General features: G+C 40.7%; 1 protein-coding gene and 1 long non-coding RNA gene across 5 annotated transcripts in view; one reads left to right on the top strand and one right to left on the bottom strand.

The window, feature by feature from the left end:
- Positions 1-862: 862 nt before the first annotated feature.
- The window catches only part of EFNA5 (ephrin A5), a 274,720-nt gene continuing 252,355 nt past the window's right edge, over positions 863-23,227 (bottom strand). Inside the window, exons 3-5 of one of the 2 annotated variants that reach the window (XM_045500386.1) lie at positions 11,031-11,096; positions 10,531-10,611; positions 863-5,334 (exon numbers count right to left, since the gene is read on the bottom strand). In XM_045500386.1, the coding sequence (XP_045356342.1) occupies positions 5,213-5,334; positions 10,531-10,611; positions 11,031-11,096 (269 nt within the window). In that variant the 3' untranslated portion in view covers positions 863-5,212. The remainder of the gene's footprint in view (positions 5,335-10,530; positions 10,612-11,030; positions 11,097-23,227) is intronic. The other variant, XM_045500387.1, reaches the window with a different exon arrangement.
- On the top strand, positions 6,011-22,685 carry LOC123609383. Of its 3 annotated transcripts, none has more exons than XR_006717768.1 (5): positions 6,011-6,083; positions 6,585-6,671; positions 7,610-7,717; positions 8,663-8,860; positions 20,376-22,685. It is a non-coding gene; the product is annotated as an uncharacterized LOC123609383 (long non-coding RNA). The 3 variants fall into 3 exon arrangements; XR_006717767.1 differs by lacking the exon at positions 6,011-6,083 and having other exon boundaries at positions 6,425-6,671; positions 20,376-20,416; positions 20,991-22,685; XR_006717766.1 differs by lacking the exon at positions 6,011-6,083 and having other exon boundaries at positions 6,425-6,671.

The following is a 23,227-nucleotide window of genomic DNA, read 5'->3' on the forward strand; positions in this document are numbered from 1 at the left end:
CATTCTGTAAAGCTGTCATTCTTCATTAGCAAAAAAAGGTTACAGTAAGTTATAATTAGTGTTTAGTGCCCCGTCAAATAATTAAGTATAATAAAAGGCTTTCAGTGAGTTTAATGTTAACATGGTATAATTAAAGCCAAGTCTTGAAATGCATTAGTTGTCTATTATGTCAGATATTTGATGCTTTTTCCCTCTACACATGTGATTTTCAAATTGTGCTTATAGTAATGTCATCAAAGACAAAAACTCACATGACTCAGATGCAAAATGGGCTTTGCAGTGCCCAGCAAGGGCAGTATTCAGAAAATGAAATCACTTAAAGAACTCTTTTATTTACTGGTAAGGAAACTGAGTCCTAAAGATACTGTGTGACTTGCCCAAGGTCACACACTGGTAAGTTAATTCTTCCTGGATAGTGAGAATTTGACATTCAGTGTTGTACTGAAGTGATTATTATTACTGTCATTATTTCTCTGAAGTATGGGATGTTTGCTGGAAAAATGCTCATTCTGTCTCTATTTTGATGGGGTGAGAAACTACACGAGGTGAAAGAACATAATTTTTGTACTTAGCTCTTAATGTATTTAAGTGGTTTTAGGATGCAGGGCTTTGTCATAGCACCTGTTTTAAGGCTTAGATACAGAGACAAGGCTTGAATCTCACCATTTTCTCATCAGAATAACTGGAATGTGCCCAGATAGTTGGCCATTTCTAACCCTGCATTGTTTGAGCTTCTCAGGCCTTCTCTTGTGCATATCATATAATCTTTTCTATCCACAAAGATTTTGAAAAATCAGCAGAGTACAAGTAGCCCCTGAAATAAAGGCGTCATTCAAGGAACAAAGTAGAAGGAGGGCTCCAATTAAAATGATGAAAATCTTTAATTTTTATTTAGGTATACTTGTACGGACACGTGTATATACAAATACAGATTGTATGGGTTGGTTTGTGTGTGGGTTTTGTTTTTTTTTTTACATTTTCTTTTATGTTTATATAATGTCAGCATTTCAAAACAGCACTCGATGAGTAAGTGCAAAGGAACTGCAAAGCAGGGCAGTACAAGCACAGGACCACACGGAGCTGGACTTCACACCCAGACGCACACACAATGAGTGGCTTCAATGGGGTGTCAAAAGTAAGCATGGAAAGCGGATTTTGACTCATGGGTAACCTCCAACATGCCAGCATCTATTAAACTGTACAGACAATGGGAGCAAGCCCATTGTAGGGAGATTTGTCTCACATCCGAGCAGCTCTTGGGCAAATGCATGGGAAAAACTCAGTGATGCCAAACCAGAGACAGACCTGCCCATTCACGGTTCTGAGGGAAAATAAAACGTGGGCGGAAGGAAAGAGACAAAAAAAAAATAAACATCTAAAAGGGGGGGGGGTGGTAGGCAAACGGGGGTGTTGGTGGAGGTGGTTTTCAAAAGAAAAAACGACTGACCACAGCTCTGAGAGCAATGAATGGAGGGGAATTTAAACTGTTTTATTAATTTTGGAGAAACTAATGAAAATGGCTGCTGCCGTTGCTAAGGCACCAGAGAAAAACAAAGTCCCTGAAAATCCACAGGTACTGTGCGACTCTTCCTTTCACAATGACACAGGGAAACAGCTCCCATTTAACCTTCCTAAATGGACTGGCTTGAAACCCTTCCCATGCTTGAGCCACGTGGGATTCTGGCACCTCTTCCTGGGGAGAAATGAAACAGTCTATGAAAACCACCACAAACAAAACCAAACCAAAATCCAGAACTGTTACTAAATTCCCTAAACCTTTTTAAACCAACATGCTGGGGGAGGAAGAACACCACAGGGCTCCAACATCAGACCTTGAAAACAGTGAGGATAAAATATTGATCAAAAAAGTCATGTTGTTCCAGGTCCCGAGATGATGGAGTCTTACGACTGGGCGGGTGATGACCACACACGAGTCCTGTATGGAGCAGTGTCTCAGCCATTTGTGACTCTTCTTAGCCACGTATACATTGGATGTTTCAAAGCCTCAATGCATGTTTTGTATCCTGAAAGACTATTGTTCTCACTTACAAAAGACATAAGAATCAAATTAATACTTTATTATCAAACACTATATACAACAGAGGTCGCTAAGAATACAGAATTTAAAGAACGCAGTTTTTTTTTTTTTTTTTTTTTAATGTTTTACTTTTCTTTCCTCTGCCACCCAAGAAAGTACAGTACAAAACAATAGTCTAAACTAACACGAACTGTTACCTGGTCTATTAAAGGATACACAGTATCCACTAAACAGACAGATCCTTATTTCCCTGCTTCATGTTGCAAAGCCCTTGGCAACCAGGGGCAAAGGTCGCTGGGGTTTGACTAACTGGGGCTGAGAGGCAGCTAAGGCTGCCCTTCAGACTTTTGAGTTGTTTTTTGAATTAAAAGCTGCTACAAAATTGCATCGACATCCTCCTAAGCCCCCAGAGGGTTGTAACACTACCATAAAAGGCCACCAGCACTTTCTGAACAAGATGAAAACTGTCTGATACCAATCATTTTCTTGGAAACTCCGTGGCAAGCATTACCTACAATTACATCACTTAAAGGTAGAGAAGCACGCTGTCTACTGGTGTGGATAGTCTTGCTTTTTTTTTTTTTTCCTTTTTAAACTTAATTTGTAGTGGCATGATGAAGTAAAGGGGTCTAATTTCACTGTGAAAAATGAAAGACAATGGCAGAGAGGGCCATGAGTAATTATTTTATCATTTGTTAGAGACAAATGCTAGCAAAACCACAGAAGTCACCATTTCTAAAATGAAATTAGCACTGCTAATGTAGTTATGACTAACTGGAATCATTATAGGATCATTTGATTTCCTTGTGGTTATAGAACATGCAGTATTATTTTGGTTCTGACTATTGATCCATTTTAGAAGGTATCCGCCCCCCCACCCCCACTCAAATCCCACTGGACCAACAAGCCGGTTAACTATTAATAAAAAGAAGTATTACTGGGTTTTACTGAGAGTGCTGAGCATATACAGAGTTAAAGGGAAAAAAAAAAGAATCCAATGCTGTGAACTTTTGTTTCAGTGAAATGGTGGCTGCCTTCTGTGACAAGACTCTGCCACTCCACACAAGCTCCTGATGTCTGGGAGAACAGCACTGACGGTGTCTGCAAGGCCAGCAGCCTCACTGCCATGGTTCCAAGTGTGAACAGACCCGGCAGTAACATCCATTCCACATGGATCAGGTAAGCCCAGATTACATTTCAACATGTGTACAACTCTCCAGGGTGCAAATGCCTTTACAGCTGCCTTTCATTCACATATTTTTCTAATTCAGAATTACTCACAATTTCGTAGCCAATTCCCATTCATAAAGTCTGTCCATACTGTGACCCCTCTCTTTTTTCATCTAGACATTTTGAAAAAAAACAAATACATATTTTTAAAAAGCCTTATTTCCTGGACCGCTTCCAACTTTTCACCTATGACATAATCATGGCATTTATTTTTCTTTGTTTGTTTTATTTTGAAAGGCATGGTTTCTACTGACATGCCGGGCAGTTAGTAAAAAGGCTAGATTTCCTTTCATTGGTCTGACACTTTCCCCTGTCTAGGCTTTGGAACTCAGTTTGTGAGCCTCACCAGTAGTAACCCCAAGCTTGTATTTCCTGGTAATCAACTGGAAATGTCCCTTGTTGGCCATGCTAAGATTCCTCAAACAGGGTCATCTTGCGTTTATTCTCCTTCTGCCCCGCCCCCACAATGAAACAAGATAGCCCCCTATGTTTCTAAACGTATCAAGGGATACCACTTTTTTTCTCACAAGTTTAAATAGGACAAGCATATATACTCACTCTCAGCATAAAGTATATCTAAATAATGTATTTTCTATTCTAGTGGATTTTTAAAAAAATATTTTGTTAAAGTCTTTGGGACTCCATCTTGTTTATCTCCCACAGATAAACACATGTTCCCCCTACGCTTCAGGCTGTGTCAGAAAGGGAAAGAATATAAAATCAACACTTGAAATTTTTTTATTCCAAACTTTGGAATTTTTATTCCAAATTTCCCTTTAGCCCTCCCAAGTAGTGCTGACTGACTCTCCTGGTGACAGGGGTGTGTGTCTGAGCCCCTGCAGTTGTGGAGTGTGGAGCAAAACGTGGGTTCTAGGGTGGGAGTCGGGGAAAGGCCACAGCACACTGGCGCTCCAGCAAAGCCAAATCACATCTCCTCTGGCCACTGACCTCCTTTCCTTGGTACATATTGTCCCCCAGAGGAGTATCCAAAGCTATTCCATTATACACTCATCAACCCTGGCTTGTCAGCCTTGGGGAAGGTCACTTTATTCATAAAAATGCCTCTTTGAGTTTCTTTAAAAAAAAAAAAAAAATTGTAGCACCATGGTGATCTGTATTCAAAGGAAAAAAAAAATCTGGTGTGCACTGCCCAGTCACCAAAAAAATTAGAGGCACTCACACATACACACCCCCACCAAACCTAATTTTCTCTGTTCTCACACTTGCTCTGTGCTAGCATTCCCGCACCCGACCTGCTTTCTAGAAAAAAAGGCTTCTTTCATGGAGCACAAGTTTTGCCGTCAAGAATGCTTTAAGACAGTCATCTTAAAACAAAACAAAACAAAAAAACCCCCAGTGTCTCAACCTTTTAGAAGCCTGTTCATTTATGTACTCCTAGAGGAAAGGGTGTAATATTATATCTATTCTTAATACCTCCCCTCTGGACTCGACACGGTGACACGATGCCCCGCACGATCAGCTTACAGTCCTGAATGAGAAGGCATAAATATTGTATGGGAGAGCACAACCCTCCTGGGCCTTGGCGTTCCTGGCTGCATCTGCCACTATTCTTCCTTGTCCGTATACCGCTGACACAGGACGCTAACGGAGGTGGGCTCTGAGAGGAGAATGCACAGGAGCTGACGACCACTGGTGTCACTGTGACAATTTGGCATTTTCATCTGGAGTCCATTTAACTTGGAAGGGGTGAGAGAAAGTCAAGGGCAAGGGCTAGGGGTGGGATGGGGTAGGGGAGCAGCCACTACTTTAGCCCCTCCTGGCCCCAAGTTGTTGCTTAGAATTCAGGCTGAAAGAAAGAAAACAAAAATCTGACATCTGCCAAAAAACCAATAACAAGTCCCTTCTTAGGATGAGCAGTTAGGTGGATCTCTGGTGTTCCAAGACCCTGATGTTTTCTGTGACAGGTGACGGGAGGAGACTGTGCTATAACGTCAAAAGCATCGCCAGGAGGAACAGTAGGATTGCCAAAAGGCGGCTGGGTATCCTTGGTGTTTGTGCCGCGTTCTCACCGCGGGATGGCTCGGCTGACTCATGTACGGTGTCATCTGTTCAAATAGAAAGCACACATTCCAATGAGATTTCACATCCTTAATAACTCTCTTGCAGCAGCCTGCTGTTAACAGACCTCGCCACCCTCTGCAAAGTAGGGTAATGAACCTTGTGCCACCATTGACTTTCATGTCTGCATAATCACTCATTATTTACAGCAAACAAAGGAGAAGCAGAGAAAATTGGACTTTTTCAGCAATATTATTACTTTCCTTAAAGAGTGAGGGGAAAAATTGTACACAGACTGTAACCTCTGGCATGTGATCTTCTTTGGTTTGCTCACTAACACACCTTGCACAAAGCTGAGATACCTGAATGCACCTTTTAAACCCAAGATGCCACGGAGAAGCAAGTAACATGTTTGGCAGGGGAGGCTGTAGTTATATTGGCATGTTGGTGGTTGACCAGAATGGGCTGCCCGTTTCCTGCTTTCTAGCTGTTTCAGAGGATTAGTGTTGAATGCCTGGTTGTTGGTTACCTACATGAATTGTCAGATAAGAAAAATTAAATGCCAAAACCGCATTTAAATTAACTACACATAATGCCCACTAAACCTCAATAAATGGTGCCCACTAGTTTGCCTACAATTGGGAATCAATTATGGTGCTATTTCCATTACAAACCCTGTATCTCCAGGATTAAATTACTTGAACTTGACTGTTTTTATTTTTATCAGGCTGAAGCTTGGCACATAAATTATCGGCGTGGATGCAAATTTTCCTCTAAATAAAATGGATTAAGTGAGGTAAGCTTCTTTTATTTAGCTATAAAGTGTTCTACGAGGCTGCCTCTGACTTTGGATAGCCTTCCTGATCTGCATGATTAACAGGCTTAACTTTGAAACAGGAACTTTGCAGCAATTAGTACCCAAAGATAGACTGGAGGCCTGCCTGGGAGCCATGCTCTGCTCCAGTTTTGGTCTTCTTCCTTCCTCCTGGCTTAACTTGTGCTTTTAGACTACATGTTCTCTGAATTACACGTTCTTGGGGCCAAGGTGGGGGGGGAGGGGTTCAGCTGTAGATTTTATTTCAGCATCAGGGGGCCTTCCTGTAAGAGTGCAGAGACTGTCATCTTGTATTCACTCCAAGTGAGACTCTAGTAATTTGGGTCAGTTTTGTAGACCTCAAAGGATAATTCCTAAATATCCCGGCAGGACCCACGTACAACCCCTTAATGGACTGTTAATTCAAACTCCTGTAGATTGTCACACCACAAGTCGCAATGAGGATGCTTTCTTTTTCACTAGGTATCATCACCATCACACTCCCTATTCTTGGTCCTGCAATGACCACTTTTCAGGCTCACAGGCTGGCCCTGCTTCAGACATGCTCAGGTAGGCCGTTCCCGTTCATCACGTTCATTGCCACTCTGAACTAGGCAATAGATCCTGGCAGTGTCCAGGCTCTGCCCTGCAGTGCTCTTAGCACTTGAGCCTGTCCTCACGTAGAAGCTCCTGCATCTGTGTCACGTCTGCTCCCCTTTCCTGGACCTCAGCAAACCTGCGTGGAGTGGCTCTTGGCTTAAAAGACCAGAGAAGGTTAGGAAGCAAGAATGGGAAGTTAAATGGATACAGAGGAAAAAAATATAAAGCCCCACATGGTGCAGCCAACGACTTGCGGTCTCTTCTCCTCTGTTCTTCGTCAGCCTTGCAAATGTATTAAATATGTAATGAGCAGGACTTAGACATAAGTGCCCTGAATGGCCCTGAAATTAAAATCCAGATCACTTCAGGAGCATTGATGTGTTGTCCATCAGAACAATAGAGAGTACTTCAGGTTTAATTTGTACCAACCAGAAACCCTGAGGCTTCCAGATTTCATTTTGAAATACCGTTTATATTTATACACCTGAAATTACATCAGCTGTTGGGTTCTTCTCCATCGTGTTTTCACTACCATGTTACCCAACCCTCTTCCTTGTGAAGTGTGGATGTGTACTGATAAAAGGTACTTAGGTAATATACAGGTACTCAGCATGCACTGAAAGGAGAGTTGCCCTCCCTGTTCCTCCAAGATGCTCCACAAGGTCTAGCCAGTGCTCCAGGCAGCACAAGACAGGGTGAATGACCTTGCGGACATTGAGAGGAGGAGTGCTTTTGTTTTACCTACAAGTGAAGCATGAGGTTACATGTACATTTCAGTGTTCTAATTGTGGATCGATTTTTGGAAGTAACCCTTTTCTAAACAACTAACCAGGAAGTGCCACTTTGCACTCAAAGGGGAAAATCTGTCCCTTTAGGGCATGATGGTTCTTCTCTTCTCTCTGTAACAGGCTGGTCCTGGCTCGGGATTCTACAAACCATCCTTTGATTATAGCAGGGCCTCACTGTTGGAAGATTGCATGGCCCCTGTGCAAGATGAAAAACTGGCTGTCATTTGGGTAAATCTGAGCAATTCCAAAATTCTAAGGAAGGATTCTTAAGCAAAATCTATCCCAATAGAAATCACATCTAAACATCAGAGAATGTCTAACACTCATAATGGTGAGTGTAGCTTAAAAGCAGAAAATATTCCTCCTCTGAAACCAAATCAAGCCTTGCCTCCTGCCTACCAGGATTCTACAATATGAGGGTTTCAATGGTTAATTGAGAAAACACGAGCAGTATTTTGGAGCATATTATGTGGCATATGTCTGCCCTGAGATCATCCTGTATCCCTGATGATAGGAAACTGGCAGGCAGAGTGTGCAAGCAAACAAAAAAGACAAATACATTCCAAAGACAGGTGAATTAGTACACATTACCGAGAACATGCAGTGGGATCCTTTCAGGCTTTCTGCATTCATAACGTCTAGGTCTATACTCAGACATTCAACACAGTGGTGCAAAGCCACAAGTCTGACTGAAGTTTATGAGGAGTAAGATGAACTACTCAAAGTTATTACTGCATTCATATAGCCAGGGATGGTAGCTCAACCTTGTCATAACTTTTTTAGTGAAGATGCTCACCAGAAAGCCCTTAAATACAGTCACAACTGACTCCACGAGCTTTTCTTGCACAGGTCCCTATACGTGTGCACCCGCATTTCCACTCTCCAACATATGCACTCACACACACCACATTATGTTAAACTTCAAACTTCCATCAGTTATATGTGCGTAGGTTTGGGGGCCATCATGGATTTTAAATGCTCAGTGAAAAAAACCTGTTTCCCAAAGACCGTGAAATATGCTCACGTATGAATGCATCTTAATATCTTGCATTTTACCATTATTTGAATTCAAAGGTAATTTTCCTAATGCAGAGCAGTCCTCAGTGTAGCTACTGGTTACCAGAGAAGAACATGCAATCTATATTTCTAAATAGTCTCTTGCTCTCTTGATAGGCAATGGAATTTACCTGGAAAAAAGATTATTGGAAAGATATGCCTACATCTGCCACAATATGCATTAAAAAAAATCCTAATTCAGAATAACTTACGCTTACAACTTATGCCTGACTCTGCTGGTCATTCTACACCTGACTTACTAAGAAATGCAAAAGAGTAAAGTTCTCTTTATGAACATCTATGTTTCTACTGACGGTAAGCAAATCCTACTTTTATACACTCACATTGGGATAGGAGTTGAGAAATTTGAACATTAAATTTGGATCAGTCTCAAACTAGTGATGCAGCCTGGGCAAATCTCAGTTATCAAGGGAAGAGTGTAGACTTTGTGGTCCTTAAGAGACAGCCCATCTAACTCATACATCCTATAAGGGACCAAGTCCGCAAGCTTGTGAGGAGTCTCGTACCATGAAAAGCCACAGTAATGCTTCCAGATTTCCAGGACACAATTGTCTCTGTGTCGGCATTCATTCCTTGCAACTTTCTAAAGCAGCTAACTGATCCCCGGGGAGCCAAGAAGGCCTCTCAGAGCTTTCTTGTACACACCTCCCATTTGTGCTGGGGTAAGATGCCTGCCTTAGAAAAACAAGAATGCTTGGGGAAGAAAACCTGACTCTTAATGTGAAAGCTGTTTTATGTCCTGAGGCACCACATTTACTCAGGGTAAGTTTCCCTAAGGCTCACTGACTGTCCTAGTAACAGTATTCCAAAGAGAAAGTGGACTACACAACGCTTTAATTTCTAGGACCATAAAAAAAGAGAAGTTCCACTATAAATAGATGAAAAAAAAAAAGTCTCTGTTCACACAAGGTGGGGCGGGAGGGGGGCTCCCATCTTTCTGTGAAGAAGAAATAATTTTAATTCCATTAAGCTTTGAGAGTTTTGTGAGAGTTGGGTAAGGAAACCAGTCAAGATCTCAAGCCAAGTAGGACAAAGAGAGGAAACCACAGGAAGGTAGGCATATGGGGGCATCAAGGTACAGTCCTCACTGCACAGTGGATACAGGACTCCTATCCGACCGAATCAGTCTAGTTACATTTATAACCAAATGGATAGTATACAGCACCATTTTATACTCAGTACGCTACAGTGTAGTTACAGTGTAAATACTTTGATGAGTGCTTTTGTGGGTTTTATTTTTCTTCAGTGACAGGGAAGTTTGGGTGTGTGGAGATCAGCAGTAGAAAAAATGTGTCCTTAATACTTATTTTGCCTCAGCCATCAAGGATCACATTGCACTGGGTCGATGACATAAATTTGGAGGAGCCACAAGTGTGTGATTTGTGTTGGGCAACATGATTATACTTCTCCAGACCAATTGCTACTGATAACAATAGCACAAATAATATTTGAAATGAAGGTCTTTCGATCAGTTCAATGACTGCACGTGAATTGCTAGAGAAAATGAAATATGTTGAATTAGCTGCGATTTTGTGTAACAGTCTTGATTACTTTCATCCATAGATTTGGAAATAATGTAAAAAAAATTTATAAGCATACACGATAGAATTCTTTTCTGTCTTAAATGAAAACAGATCCATTAATATTCACAGTGATTCACCAGCATGCTCGGAGGATATGGTAAAAAGTAGTGAGATTTTAGCATTCTGATGGGGCTTCTATATTAGGATACTGCATTACATCAAACCCATGTCCAAAAAAGAAAGGTCATATTTTATCTAACATGCATTACACGAAGATACTGGAGAATGAAGTAGAATATAAGTAATATTAGCATTGCTAGCAATGAGCAAAAAGCAGACCAACTATAACGTGCAAACATGCGGAGAAGAAGAAAGGAAAAAAAGTACGGAAGCACCAGAGAGAGATGCATTTGTTAAAAGAGATTCTCTAAGCATACTAACCTGCTGGTTCTAATGAATTTTCTACTTTGTCGTTAACATCGAAAACACGATCATGAACACCTATAGTTTTCATACAGCTATCTATAACAAAAATAGAGATAACAGCCAAATATGTTAGTGAAGACACCCTTAAACTCCCATTTCTTTCTTTTTTTTTTCTTTCTCTCTATTTTTTTCCTTTAATTTATGTAGAGATCGTTTTACAATCAATGGCATGTGTCCAAATGCCAATATTGTTCCCATTTGCTGTGCACGTACAACAGTCTAAGAAACAACAAGTTAGCAACTGCTGTGTACTTAAAAATAAAAGCATCATGAAGAATGATGAGAAAAAATTTGATGAAAACTAAAACATGGATGTTGATATACAAAACAGATACCACACAGGATTTAACAGTAAAAAAAAAAAAGAAAAAGAAAGTTTTACCGCCGTGAACCAGACCACACAATAAAGCATGCGCAATGAAGCCACCCTCTGAAGCTCATTCTAGTCAACTTACTTGTTGGTCTCACAAAGACTTTGAGCTTTAGACAGGACCTTCTTCCATTATCTGGGATTGCAGAGGCTGTGGATAAGACAAAATGAGAGAGAAAGGAGAGAACAACAACACATTATTCTTCATTTTCAAATGCAAACGGTCTACAAGAAACTGTTTCCTCAACAACAGGAGCATACTCTACTTTTCCCCAGAAGTTAAAACAAAAATACTTTTCAGATTGATGGAGACTGCTAGAAAGAGCTACTTTCCCATCCCCATCTTTTCTTTTCAATACAGTAAGGACTCATGCAAGAATGTTGGTAATCTACAGGAAAATACTTTGGATTTTTATTTCAAAGGCTCTTCCGTTTAACTTTATCTGTTATCAATTTTCTTTAAAATAAGAAGATAATGCTTGAGCCCTCCGGCCTTCATAGAGCTCCTCCGCATCTCCTGCAGGAAAAGGGGCCCAAGGTGAAAGTGCTGGCAAAAACCAGTAACAAATAGTTACAAGGCCAACTTAAACATGACCTATTTGTGCTGGGGAAAGCAAAGCTTTGTCTGTCCTGAAAGCCTGTCTGTCAGTGCTTTGCAGGTAATTCAATTAGAGGTTTTACTCAGAACTTGGCTCTGCATTCTATATGACTAAACCGAGCCCAGCAACTTCCATCATGCTATTATAAGTACAATATGCTATTGAGAAAGCACACTGGTGCAATGGTACATTTATTTTAAGAATTTTGCCACAGAGAAGGATGGAAGTAATAAAGTGGGCTTACCAAAACATGACAACATGTTTCAAGTTATAATTCATTTGAGGAAGAAACTTTCTTCTCCTCTTCAAGATAATACGACTGTAAACTTTCTCTGCATTGGAAAGATTATCTCCCCTCAGTACACACAGCATAATGTCAAAGGGATTTCCAAGGGCGGTAAGACCCTTAACAATCTCATATGTTCACTAATGCATTCTAGAAATGACAGAAATTACAGAAACGAGTGCTGCATACTTTCCTCCCTGTGTGTTTGCTTCAAGTGCTTTCTTCAGAAAATGCAGATGACAGCAATTAAAACTCACATGGCTTACGGTTACTTGGTAATGCCCTCAGTGACAAAGTCAGGACCAGTGTTTGATATGCCTTCTCTCTTCTTTGTTTTTTATTTTGATTCCTCATGGGAGCCCAGAAATTGAAAACGCTTAGTGCATAGGTGAGGGGATTCAAGATGCAAACTCCAAACTAATTTTACACCAGTCTCCTCCAGTAACTCCAGATCTGTGTGCTGGAGAACTTATAAATTCACCACCTAAAAGACATCAAGCTGTAAAGGACCCCTAGTGTCACTATTCAGCACCTGTTGAAAACTCTTAATTCTAAGACTAAAGTATACAGAAAAGAGGTTTTTGTCTCTCCCCTTCTCCCCTCTGACAAGCAGTTAAGAAGTGCTAACAGCTGGCTTTGCTGTAAGCTTTCATTAAATCAAAGTCGGAAAAACTCCCTCTACTGACATTTACAGTAACTAGTGTGTTATTTAGGGCACAATATTTGCACTCTGTGGTTTGATCCAGGAAATGGTGTCCTTCCTCTGGACCCCAACTGCACATGTGCATGTCACAAATACAGTCCGCATAGGTGACTCCAATTCATTAGAAAAACCATGGGTTCTTGAGATGGTTTATATCTTATTCACGAGAGGTGGTGTGAAAAGGTGACACGTGGATATTTACACTGCCATTTTATGGACTTTGGAGCTGAGATCAACTCACTGCAAGCTTCCTGAACTTGATCTGCCACATGCAAGAACGGATTGAACCAAAGATCCTGCAAGACACAGTAGGCTTGCGGCAGGATCAAGGGTTTAATTATTTTAGTGGGGGCACTTTCTGGGAGTTGGTACAGGTCTTTCAGATTTATATGTCAGAGAAATCCTGTATATTCAGGACAGAAAGATCATTGTAGGGCACACAGGAATAACCAAACGGCAACAGATGATAAGCTGTCTGGGAAAAACTGAAGAGCCATCTCTCACCAGCTCTGAGAGATGGACAGTTGGCCTTAGCTACAGGCTGCTACATTCTTCTGTGAATTAAGGATATAACACTTAAAAAACACATAATGTACTTAAAACAAAAACCTCTTTTCCGATCTAACTTCTCCATCACATCCTCCTCTCCCATCACTAGAAAAGCTGTAACAATCATGTGACCTACACGTTATACTATAACTATTAATTACACTCTAATCCTGAGAAAAATTGATGAACAAAGAATAAAAACATATAACATGAGTACACAACGCAGATGACATTAAATCAGCTACCTCTGCAACCTCTGACCTGAACTCATGCAATCAGTTCTTAACCCTTACAAGCTAACCTGAAAATGTAGGACATGCCAGGTCAGCGATAACTTTGGGTTCCTTGCTCACCCCACAGAGAAACAAAACCAAAAAGCCTAAACACTTTTCATGTAAGATTTTAAGAAGCAGGAGTCTGGCTTTATTCCATGTTATGTTCCAGGTTTCTTAACCCCATACTCCCCAGATGACAAACGTAGGATGCCTTTATACTATGTGCAAAACACACTATTAATTATGAATATTTGAAGACTAAAAGGTAATCTAAAAAGTGCTTCACCAGTCACAAGTAAACAAAAAGCAGTGGACTGAACATTAAGAACACCAAATAACAGGGGCGCCTGGGTGGCACAGTCGGTTAAGCGTCCGACTTCAGCCAGGTCACGATCTCGCGGTCCGTGAGTTCGAGTCCCGCGTCGGGCTCTGGGCTGATGGCTCAGAGCCTGGAGCCTGTTTCCGATTCTGTGTCTCCTTCTCTCTCTGCCCCTCCCCCGTTCATACTCTGTCTCTCTCTGTCCCAAAAATAAATAAATAAACGTTGAAAAAAAAATTAAAAAAAAAAAAAAAACACCAAATAACAGAGGAATTGAAAAATGTAACCGTCACACAAGTGAAGTTATAAAGAAAATCCTCTCGGGATCAATTATGAGCAAAAAGGAGTTGCACATGGACACAAGGGAGTAAAAGCTAAAAATGTGCCTGACTTGTCTCAGGAGGTAGGTAGTGTTAATCCTGATAATTCTAGAGCCATGACAGTTTATAATGGCCAACGCTATCTTCATTAACATAAAATCTGTAACTTCATATCCTCCTTTCCTTAGAAAATTAATAGTCAACATTTGAAAACCGATGATAATTACTAACAGCTTCATCCATCCATTCAAATGCTTTAAAATTCCTACTATGTGCCTGCTTCCCTGTTAGGTACTAGGGGTACAAAGGTATGTAAGACACACTGTCCCTCTCCTTGTGTGGGTGCTTATTTCAGCTGGGGACATAAATATGAACCACATGAATATGAACCACGGTGTGATAACAGAGGTCTGTGTGAATTGCCAGCAAAGCTTTAGGCATGGACTTAGCTTGGTCTAGGAGTGGGAAGCTGTCCCAGACGTGTTTAGCAGAGGGAATTTTATCGCCTACAGAAGCCAATCAACAGGATATGGGACAAAAGAATTAAAACAGTTCCTCCCTTGGGGCGCCTGGGTGGCTCAGTCAGTTGACCCGTCAACTTGGCTCAGGTCATGAGTTTGAGCCCCGCATGGGGCTCACTGGTTCCCTCTCTCTCTGCTCCTCCTCTGCTCTCTTTCAAAAACAAATCAACGCTAAAGACACAAAAACAAAAACAGAACACATTTCCTCCCTGAGTTGCCACAGTGGAGCTTTAGCAACCAAAATTAAGTCTTAACCAGCAACAGATGAAGAATAGCTAGACCTGAACTCTTCCCATAAACATACATGGATTTTCTAACAGACTTGGTCAAACTAAAATATAAATGCAACTCCTGTCTCAAACATTTGTCACATAATCCACATTCATATCCTTTTATTCGGTTTATTGCTGAAAATGCACATTTGGAGTCCGGAAGCTGGGAATAGGGGTAGGGGACCATTAAAACAAGTACAACCTCTCATTCCCTGATCTTAATAGAAACTTTATAAATCAAACCACAGGGTCCTTTCCCCCTACTGATCTGCAAAAAAAACAATCAAAATCATACAACACGTAATGAAATATAATCTGAGGGTCTTCTGTGTTTAGAGTATCATGCTAACAAGGCCATGAAGGCTGCATATCCTCAGTCTGTCCCATGACCTCAGACAGGGGCCCCAACTCCAGCCATTCCTGAAAACCTGTTTCCTGGGTCTCCTGGGGTCAGCTCAGCTCAGCACTTATCAGCCAATCTGATACATAAAGGGGACCACATTCAGTGCCCCCAAATCAGTACTTCTAGAAGATTCAGCGTTGTAAATGTAACAGTATTCACATCGCAACTCACTACAGGCTTATCGGGTGGACACGGTATAATGGCACCATGCTTTTCACAGGTAGCTTGTGACCTGGCTCCAATTATTCTCACTTGAGAGCGGGCTGAACCTAGCTGTTTTTGCTTCTAACGAGTAGAATACAGGAAATGTGATAGGATGTCACTTCTGTGAGTGTGTTGCAAAAGACCATGACTTCTTTCTTGCCAGCACTGTGTCTCTTGCTCATGAAGCAAGGCGCTGTAGTGTGAGAATCTCAATGCAGAGGCCCAGTGGCAAGGGACTGAGGGAGACCTCCAGCCAAGAGTGTGCAAGGAACGCAATCAGCCAACAATCTGATGAGGAACTAGAGAGTGAATCCTTCTCAACTGAACCTTTAAATGATTGTTATCTTGTGGGAGACCCATACCCAGAGGACCCAGCTAAGCTACTTCTGGATCACTCATCCACAGAAACTGTGAATATTAAATGTCTTGGCCCCAAATTTGGGGGCAATTTGTAACTCAACAGCTAACTGATACAGTGCTATATAAAAACAACTTTGTGCTACCAAAAGCTTCCCATGGCCGACTTGAGTAAGACCTTAAAAGCTAAGGCACTGGGGTCTCCTCTCTGGAAAACCACCATGCCCGTTTCCACAGGGCAGCTCCTGCCTTATTCGGCTCCCACGTCTAAACAACTAGATCCCTTCCTAGTTTACTTTTCAAGCTACTGTTACAAGTCCACTTAAAATATGCCTTGAAGAGAAGTAATTATAAACTGCTGTTGAAGAAATACTACAAGATGTATCTATTTGTTTTCACTCCAGCCCTTAAAAACGGTTTTTCATTTTCCTGCCCATGCCACTTAGTTTGTTTTCGCTAATGCAGCCAACCTGTGCTTTTCTGTGCAATTATCATGTCTCACTTTAACTCCAAATTGCTGGGTGAACTAAAAGGAGCTTTGATACAAAATGTAAACTTAAATCATAAGACAGAATGCCCTTCCTCAAACAGGAGAAATAGCGTGTACAGATGAGCTTAAAAACATGTGAACTAAGGGGCGCCTACGTGGCTCAATGGGTTGAGTGTCCAACTTTAGCTCAGGTCATGATCTCACAGTTCATGAGTTCGAGCCCTGTATCAGGCTCTGTGCTGACAGCTCAGAGCCTGGAACCCACTTCAAATTCTGTGTCTCCCCTCTCTCTGCCCCTCCCCTGCTGGCACTCTGTGTCTCTCCCTCAAAGATGAATAATGTTAAAAAACAAATGTAAACTAAAAGGACTGTAATAATAAGTTAAAATTCTCTTCGTATCAAAAAGCTTGTATCGGGGCGCCTGGGTGGCGCAGTCGGTTAAGCGTCCAACTTCAGCCAGGTCACGATCTCGCGGTCCATGAGTTCGAGCCCTGCGTCGGGCTCTGGGCTGATGGCTCAGAGCCTGGAGCCTGTTTCCGATTCTGTGTCTCCCTCTCTCTCTGCCCCTCCCCCGTTCATGCTCTGTCTCTCTCTGTCCCAAAAATAAATAAACGTTGAAAAAAAAAAAAAATTAAAAGAAAAAAAAAGCTTGTATCAATTATCTTATACACAGGCTATTAAATTAAAAACAAACATTTTGAGATTTCAAGCAACTAAAAGTAATCAAGGCAGCAAACATCCTTTTTTTGTGAAGAACCAGAAGCTTAGCAGATAGGGTGATATACTCTGGTATTTCCTTTCTCCACATTTTTAGGCCCAATACTGTACTCATCAGTCAACATTAATATCTCTGCCTAACCTTATTCATCCCCAAATCTTAATTCTAAAAGCCAAAATCCTTCTCCTTTACTGTGTCCCTTGTCAATCTGGGTATCTCGAGAAGTTGTATTTTTAAGAATAGTCAGCCACTTTCTTCTTCCTTTTAAAGAAATGAGTGTGTGTGGGAGCATTAAAAATGCAGTTTTCCATTATGTTTGCCACAGGCAATAGTTCTCAATTTGTGCAAGTCAGAAGAAGAGATAGGCTATTAGTTGTTAGCAGAACCTAGTCTTTTCTCTGCAGGTTTTCATGTAGTTTAACACACAACACAGATACATGCAAATTAGACCAGGCGACAGCAGAATTAAGCATTAATATTCCTTTCGCAATAAATGCTGAAAAAGTAAAGCTCACTTAAATAAACAGTACTATTGAAAATGTCTTCCAGAATTTAATGAATCAAAATCCATTTTGTATCTGTGCATGGAGGCAGGGAACAGAAGAAGTGGTGGGTGTAGGATAGAGATTAACAAAAGCCATATGGACTTTTTGGAAAATGGTTACCAGACCACAGAAAAAGTCTTAAAAGTTAGGCCTCTTGTTAGGAAAGAATATCCGAGCAACAATTGCAACTGGCCATCTGCCCTTTTTTAAAAGGCAGCACAACACCTAATTTTCATATTAAGAACAAAATGACCAGTTACGATGGAATACATTGCACCATTTTACCTTTTGAGGTTTAAAACTCACATGTTTTAATAACCTGCTCTTGGCCCCAGGTTTATTAAACTTCTATCCTAAGAGCAACCACAGGAGCTGGCTACATTTGCCCATACCTTTTATCCTTCCCAGCCAGTGGTGTTTCAAGACTTAAATCACTGGCAGGTTAAGGTCAAAGCCCCAGATGTAACACTTGGAAAAGAGGTTACTAAGTAGAGGTAGGAACCTCGAAGAAACTTAAAATATCATGTAAATACTAGAATCTCTGATAGGGCTCTAGGGATGTGTCTTTTAAAAAAAAAAAAAACTAGAAAAGGAAGAGGGGTGTTTCCCACTGTATACTAAGAGTAGAGCAATGTACTCCAAGAACTAAAACTTGTGTTTCAACACCAGGGAACTGTAACAGGGACAAATAATTAGAGTAAAGTTCAGGGAGAGGGAAGTGAAATTAGTTCCAGCTGTGCAGCCTCAGACAAAAGAGAAAATAGAAGGTACCACCCATCACACCCATTGCCCCCCTTTCCCTAGCTCTCCACCCCCTTAGGCCAAATTCTCACTGCAAATGCTAACTTAAGTAGTATTTAAATTCCAGGAGCTAAGCCTCAGAAGATCAATTATTTTTTCTTTGCAACCTCAAATAAATGGCTGAGGACAAGTTTCTTGCCACTGATTTCTAGGAAAACAAACAGGACATTATCATGCTTTTGTACAGATTTATTTCAAGGGTGGGCAGACTTTTACTTGCCTTTTAAAGCTCAATGACAATGAACTTATTCCTACTGCTACTCAAAAGGGTAGGGTCTGTCTCATATACTTTGGTATCTATTAAGGCATGACCAAAAAGTAACCTGGATTTTAGAGAATGCTTTTAAATTATCCTCTATACAGGAAGAATTTTCTAGTTCTTTTTAAGAAAAAATGAAGTCAGCTTAAACGTATCTCCTTCCATGATGTGACTGGAAAAATCCAGTCCACATAGGCACAGAAAGCGACATAATATTTAGATAGTATTTTAATTGTTAACTGTATTACCTCATGTTCAGAGTTTTAAGTTCCTTCCTGGATATTTTACTTTAAGAAAAAAAAAAAATCAACGGACAGGACATATTTTAACAGGAAAAGTAGGTTTCCTGTTACAAATTGTATTGTAACTATTTTCTGAGACCTGGACTAGCCTGAGGCCACACTACTGAAATGACTGTCCCAGGTCATTAAGGTCAGATAGTTCTCTCTCTCTTGTTTGTGTTGATTTTGATGAATTTTGCCTGCTGTACCAGAGAAGTATAATCTGACAAAAAGAAAACAAATAAGCAGAATGACTCACTTACAAAAACTCTTCTTCAGCTAGAAGCCACATAATAAAGGTAATAACAAAAACAAAAACTTAGACAAAAGGCAGAATTCCTAGAATCCCAGAGAGGAACTATTTGTATTATTCCTTCTCCACAAGCTCTTTATGGCACCTCTGTGATCTGTTATTGGAGTTTCTGTTAACCGGTAAGCAATGAGAGCCACAAATTCCATTCCTCATTTATACAGTATTTAGCAGGAACAGTGTATCATATAGCACAAAGGCAGCAAGACAGTAATAAGTCATCAAGTTAATACAATTCAAAGAAGCTCCGGGAAAAAAGCTATTATTTTTTTGCAGTTTCCATAACCACTATCATCCTGATCTTCCCGAGTGAGGGACCTTGGAATGGGCATGGTTTAGTGGTTCAGTACATGCACAATGATGATCTCAATTTTTTTCCTGGTTCACCTGTTCTGGCTTCTGGGGTGTCTTTCAGTCAGCTGCTTAACCTAAGTGGGCCTCTGTTTCCCTATGGAAAAAAAAAATTAAGTATGACCTCCTCTAGAGGAGCGGTAGGCTGTTAGCTTGCACTTAGAAATGCAGGTGACAGATCTCTTTAGATCTAGAATATCAGGTCACTATTCCACAGATTGACAGCATGAGTTCTGCCCTTACCACTCCTTCTGCACTTGGATTTCCCTCAGCAAGTAGTCCCTAGTTCTGAGCATACATTTACAGGAAGGGGAGGGGTCGGGTTATGGATAGTTGTGACAAAGTTCTTAGTCATAAGGAAAACCAGGGGGACACGTGTGACCTTTTACTTGTAGCCTAAATTAGAAAAACTGTATTCTACCATAGTTTTGATGTGGACATGGGGGGTAAAGGGGTTTATATGAGTAAGTGCGCTTTGGGGTGAGAGTTCAGAAAATTACAAAGGGCACTGGATGACCTGTTCCTTTTGAAAATCATGCTAAGATTCTCTGAGTTCTTTTTTCAATCCATGTTAAGAGTGTGACCGTGCTATTGTATTAGAGAGATGCCGACCAAAGACGAGGACGTAGCTCCCACAGAGCAGTTAGGAGGCCAGGCATGGAGACCGCCTTTGCTGCTGGGCACAGAGACAGAGTGGAGGGAGCCCTGGTGCTCAGGGACCGCAGCCCAGAGGGGAGGCAGCCTGCTGCCACGCCCACACCAGTTCATGAGGAAGGTTCCTGTACCCGAATTTGATCTTCTTTTGCATCCTATTTGGGTAAATATCTATTTACACATGTCAATTATGTCTTTGTTTTTCTTGGCCAGGAGGCTACGTTCTCGCAATGTCTGCCATTTCTGGAGCTAAGGTAAGTCTCTGGGCAAGGGTAGCCAGGCCCCGTGGAACCCCAGAGGCCTGAACAAATGAATGTTCTCTCTTTAGAAGGCTAGATTCCCCCAAAGAGGAAGTCATTTAGGTACCAGGACTGTACATTTCGTTTCACACCCAGAATGCTTTCCTTGATGAAGGTTTCAATGTTGACAGAGCAAATAAAATCGAAGCTAAGGCTAAGAACCAAATGCTGGTTTGCTCTGGTTGTCTCTAACTGGGACCATTTCCAGGAAAGTTCATGGCTGTGCACTGCAGGGCAGCACAGTAGCCAGTCTTTCACAGTTGGCCCCAACTTCAATTTCTTTCTTTAACTCTCCCGCTCCTCCCTGCTTTAATCCACATTAATAGCTAGTCCCAACAGTATTCTCTCCCAGAACCTCCCTGGCTCCCAAGTCTCCTATGACCTTTTCCTTTGCCTCTCAGAAATCCCAGCTCTCTCCGGCCCCTTGAGATAGTTCCCCATTCTTCCAACAGGAAAATCCTCTTCTGGCTTCTTCCATGGATCTGTTTCTATCAGGTAATAGTACCTAACCCATTCTGTTTTGTCTCAGAGCTGTTACCCTGTGTCTCTGCTGCTCGGATTGGGAGTTCCCTACAGAAGGAGACCTGCTGGGTCCTCAGTGCCTGTGAATCCACCGCTTTGTGTGTAACATCTTTTCCAGAAGGATTTGGAGAAGGAGTCTACAGGCCACAAGAATCTGTCGAGCTGTTGACCAAACGTGAACGAAAACTCGGGATTAGAATAAAAAAGAAAATGGAGAGAGGGGTCAAGGAAATGAAAGAAAGAAAGAAAGAAAGAGAAAGAAAGAAAGAAAAATCTCTTTTCTTGGAAGGCTCCTCCCTGTCTCTGCTGTCTTCTTAGGAAATGATCTTGGAAACTGTGACCTAATAGTCAAAACCTGGGGAGATATACAAAATTCAAGGAGGTATTATTTTTCACGTCTGCAATGTGTGGTTGAGGTGATAAGATGGAAATGAAAGGAATGTGCGCATCTTGAGGAGCCAAAGATGTGCAGAATCTCATGAAATGATCAGTCTGTGTGGAGCTGCAGGCCCCACCAGTAAATAGGAGAACAAAGGCAAGGTGATGGGAGGATCCGGTGACCTCACGCTTAAGGATAGAAAAGTGACACTGGGGCATCATAATCAGAGGTGAAGAGTGAAGCCATCCTGCCTGAAATCCTCTAGTCTTTAAGACGGTTTGGCAAGTTAAGGTACCTCAAACACTACATGAGACAGTAATCCCAAAATTGTGTTAGGGGATACGGCTGAGTTTAAAAACTAAGCATAGGCGTTTTTAAGCGAATCAAATCACAGAGCGAGTATTCTTTGTGTGTTAAAAAAAAGCACCTGAGAATGCGGAACCTTAATGCTTTCAAAGCGTATGACAACTTTGGCCATTCAGAGTAACTGGTCAGACATGTCAGTCCAATTAAAAATATGTAATGGAGCAACTACTTTATACTTTTTGACGAATGACATCCTAGGTTACATAGAGTTTTAAAACATTTACCAGAATTAAAACATATTTTTCAGTTTCAATTACTATAAGAATTACTTAAATACTTGGAGGGTTGTACAGTCCCACAATTCAAGTACTTAAAAAGGAAAGACTTCTCGTGGTGAGCAGTGACTAATGTGTAGAATTGTTTACTCAATATACTGTATGCTGGCAACTAATATTACTCCGTGTGTTAATTGTACTTCACTGGAGATACAATATATTCTCTTTACTTTTTATTTATTTTTAATTGGTTAAAGGAGTTTAATTAACTGAGTTTGTAAATGGAACCAAATATTTAAATTTCCTAGTCTTATATATAGAATAATAAGATGATGTGTAAATGAATGTGAATAGGCTAAATTTGAAAATTTAAACATTTTAAAAATGTGTTATCTTAATAAGTCAAATATCAAATTTGAAATCCAAACTAACCCTTTAAATAGACCTTCCTGTGGACATAAACTATCCTCTGTGCACCAAAAATATACTTGATACTTTCTTTCAGGCCATGGCTCAAATACTGCCGCCCTAAAGAGGCTTTCCATGACCACCCACCTGACTGAAAGCCTTATTCTCTCTTTTTCTCTGTCACTGCATCTAGCTCCTTTTATACGTCCTAGCGTAATTGGCAGTTAGAGATTTGTTTGTTTCCTGGTTTATTGTCTATTTCCCAATTAAACTGTATGCTGCAGGTGCAGTAACCATTTTTTAATACATCACCGTGTTTCCAAAACCTAATACATCACCGTGTTTCTAAAACCAACATTAGCTTGGTACAAAGTAGGCGCACAGAAAGTATTTTTGAAGGAATGAGTAAGTGAATGAATTAAAAACCAAATAAGCCAAAAATACTAAGGTCCATATATTACACAATATAACCAACAGAACCAAGGTGTTCTAGAAATCAGAGATCGTCACAGATTGATTGGCTAGGTTTTCCACTCTGCGAATATTACTTTTATATTTCTCTTGCTAAAATACAGAGCAATTTCATGGCTAGATGAAAACTTTGTCCGCTTTATTGCCACAGCAAACTTTTTGAGAGATTTGTTTACTGTTTGATTTGCCAGAAACCCTACTTTAGCAAGGAGATAATGCACAGATGGCACCAAGATGCACAATAAAAGGTTTAATAAATCACAATTATAACTTTAACATGAAGTATATTAAATATCTCAATGATGTATTTTTTAGGAGCTTCTAGTATTTGAAAAGTACACAGAATGGAGAAAAGGATTAACCATACTTCAAAATATGTTTCCATTTCTTAAGAAATCTGTGAAG

The sequence above is a fragment of the Leopardus geoffroyi genome, chromosome A1 (genome assembly GCF_018350155.1).
Source record: "Leopardus geoffroyi isolate Oge1 chromosome A1, O.geoffroyi_Oge1_pat1.0, whole genome shotgun sequence".
Classification (NCBI taxonomy): domain Eukaryota; kingdom Metazoa; phylum Chordata; class Mammalia; order Carnivora; family Felidae; genus Leopardus; species Leopardus geoffroyi.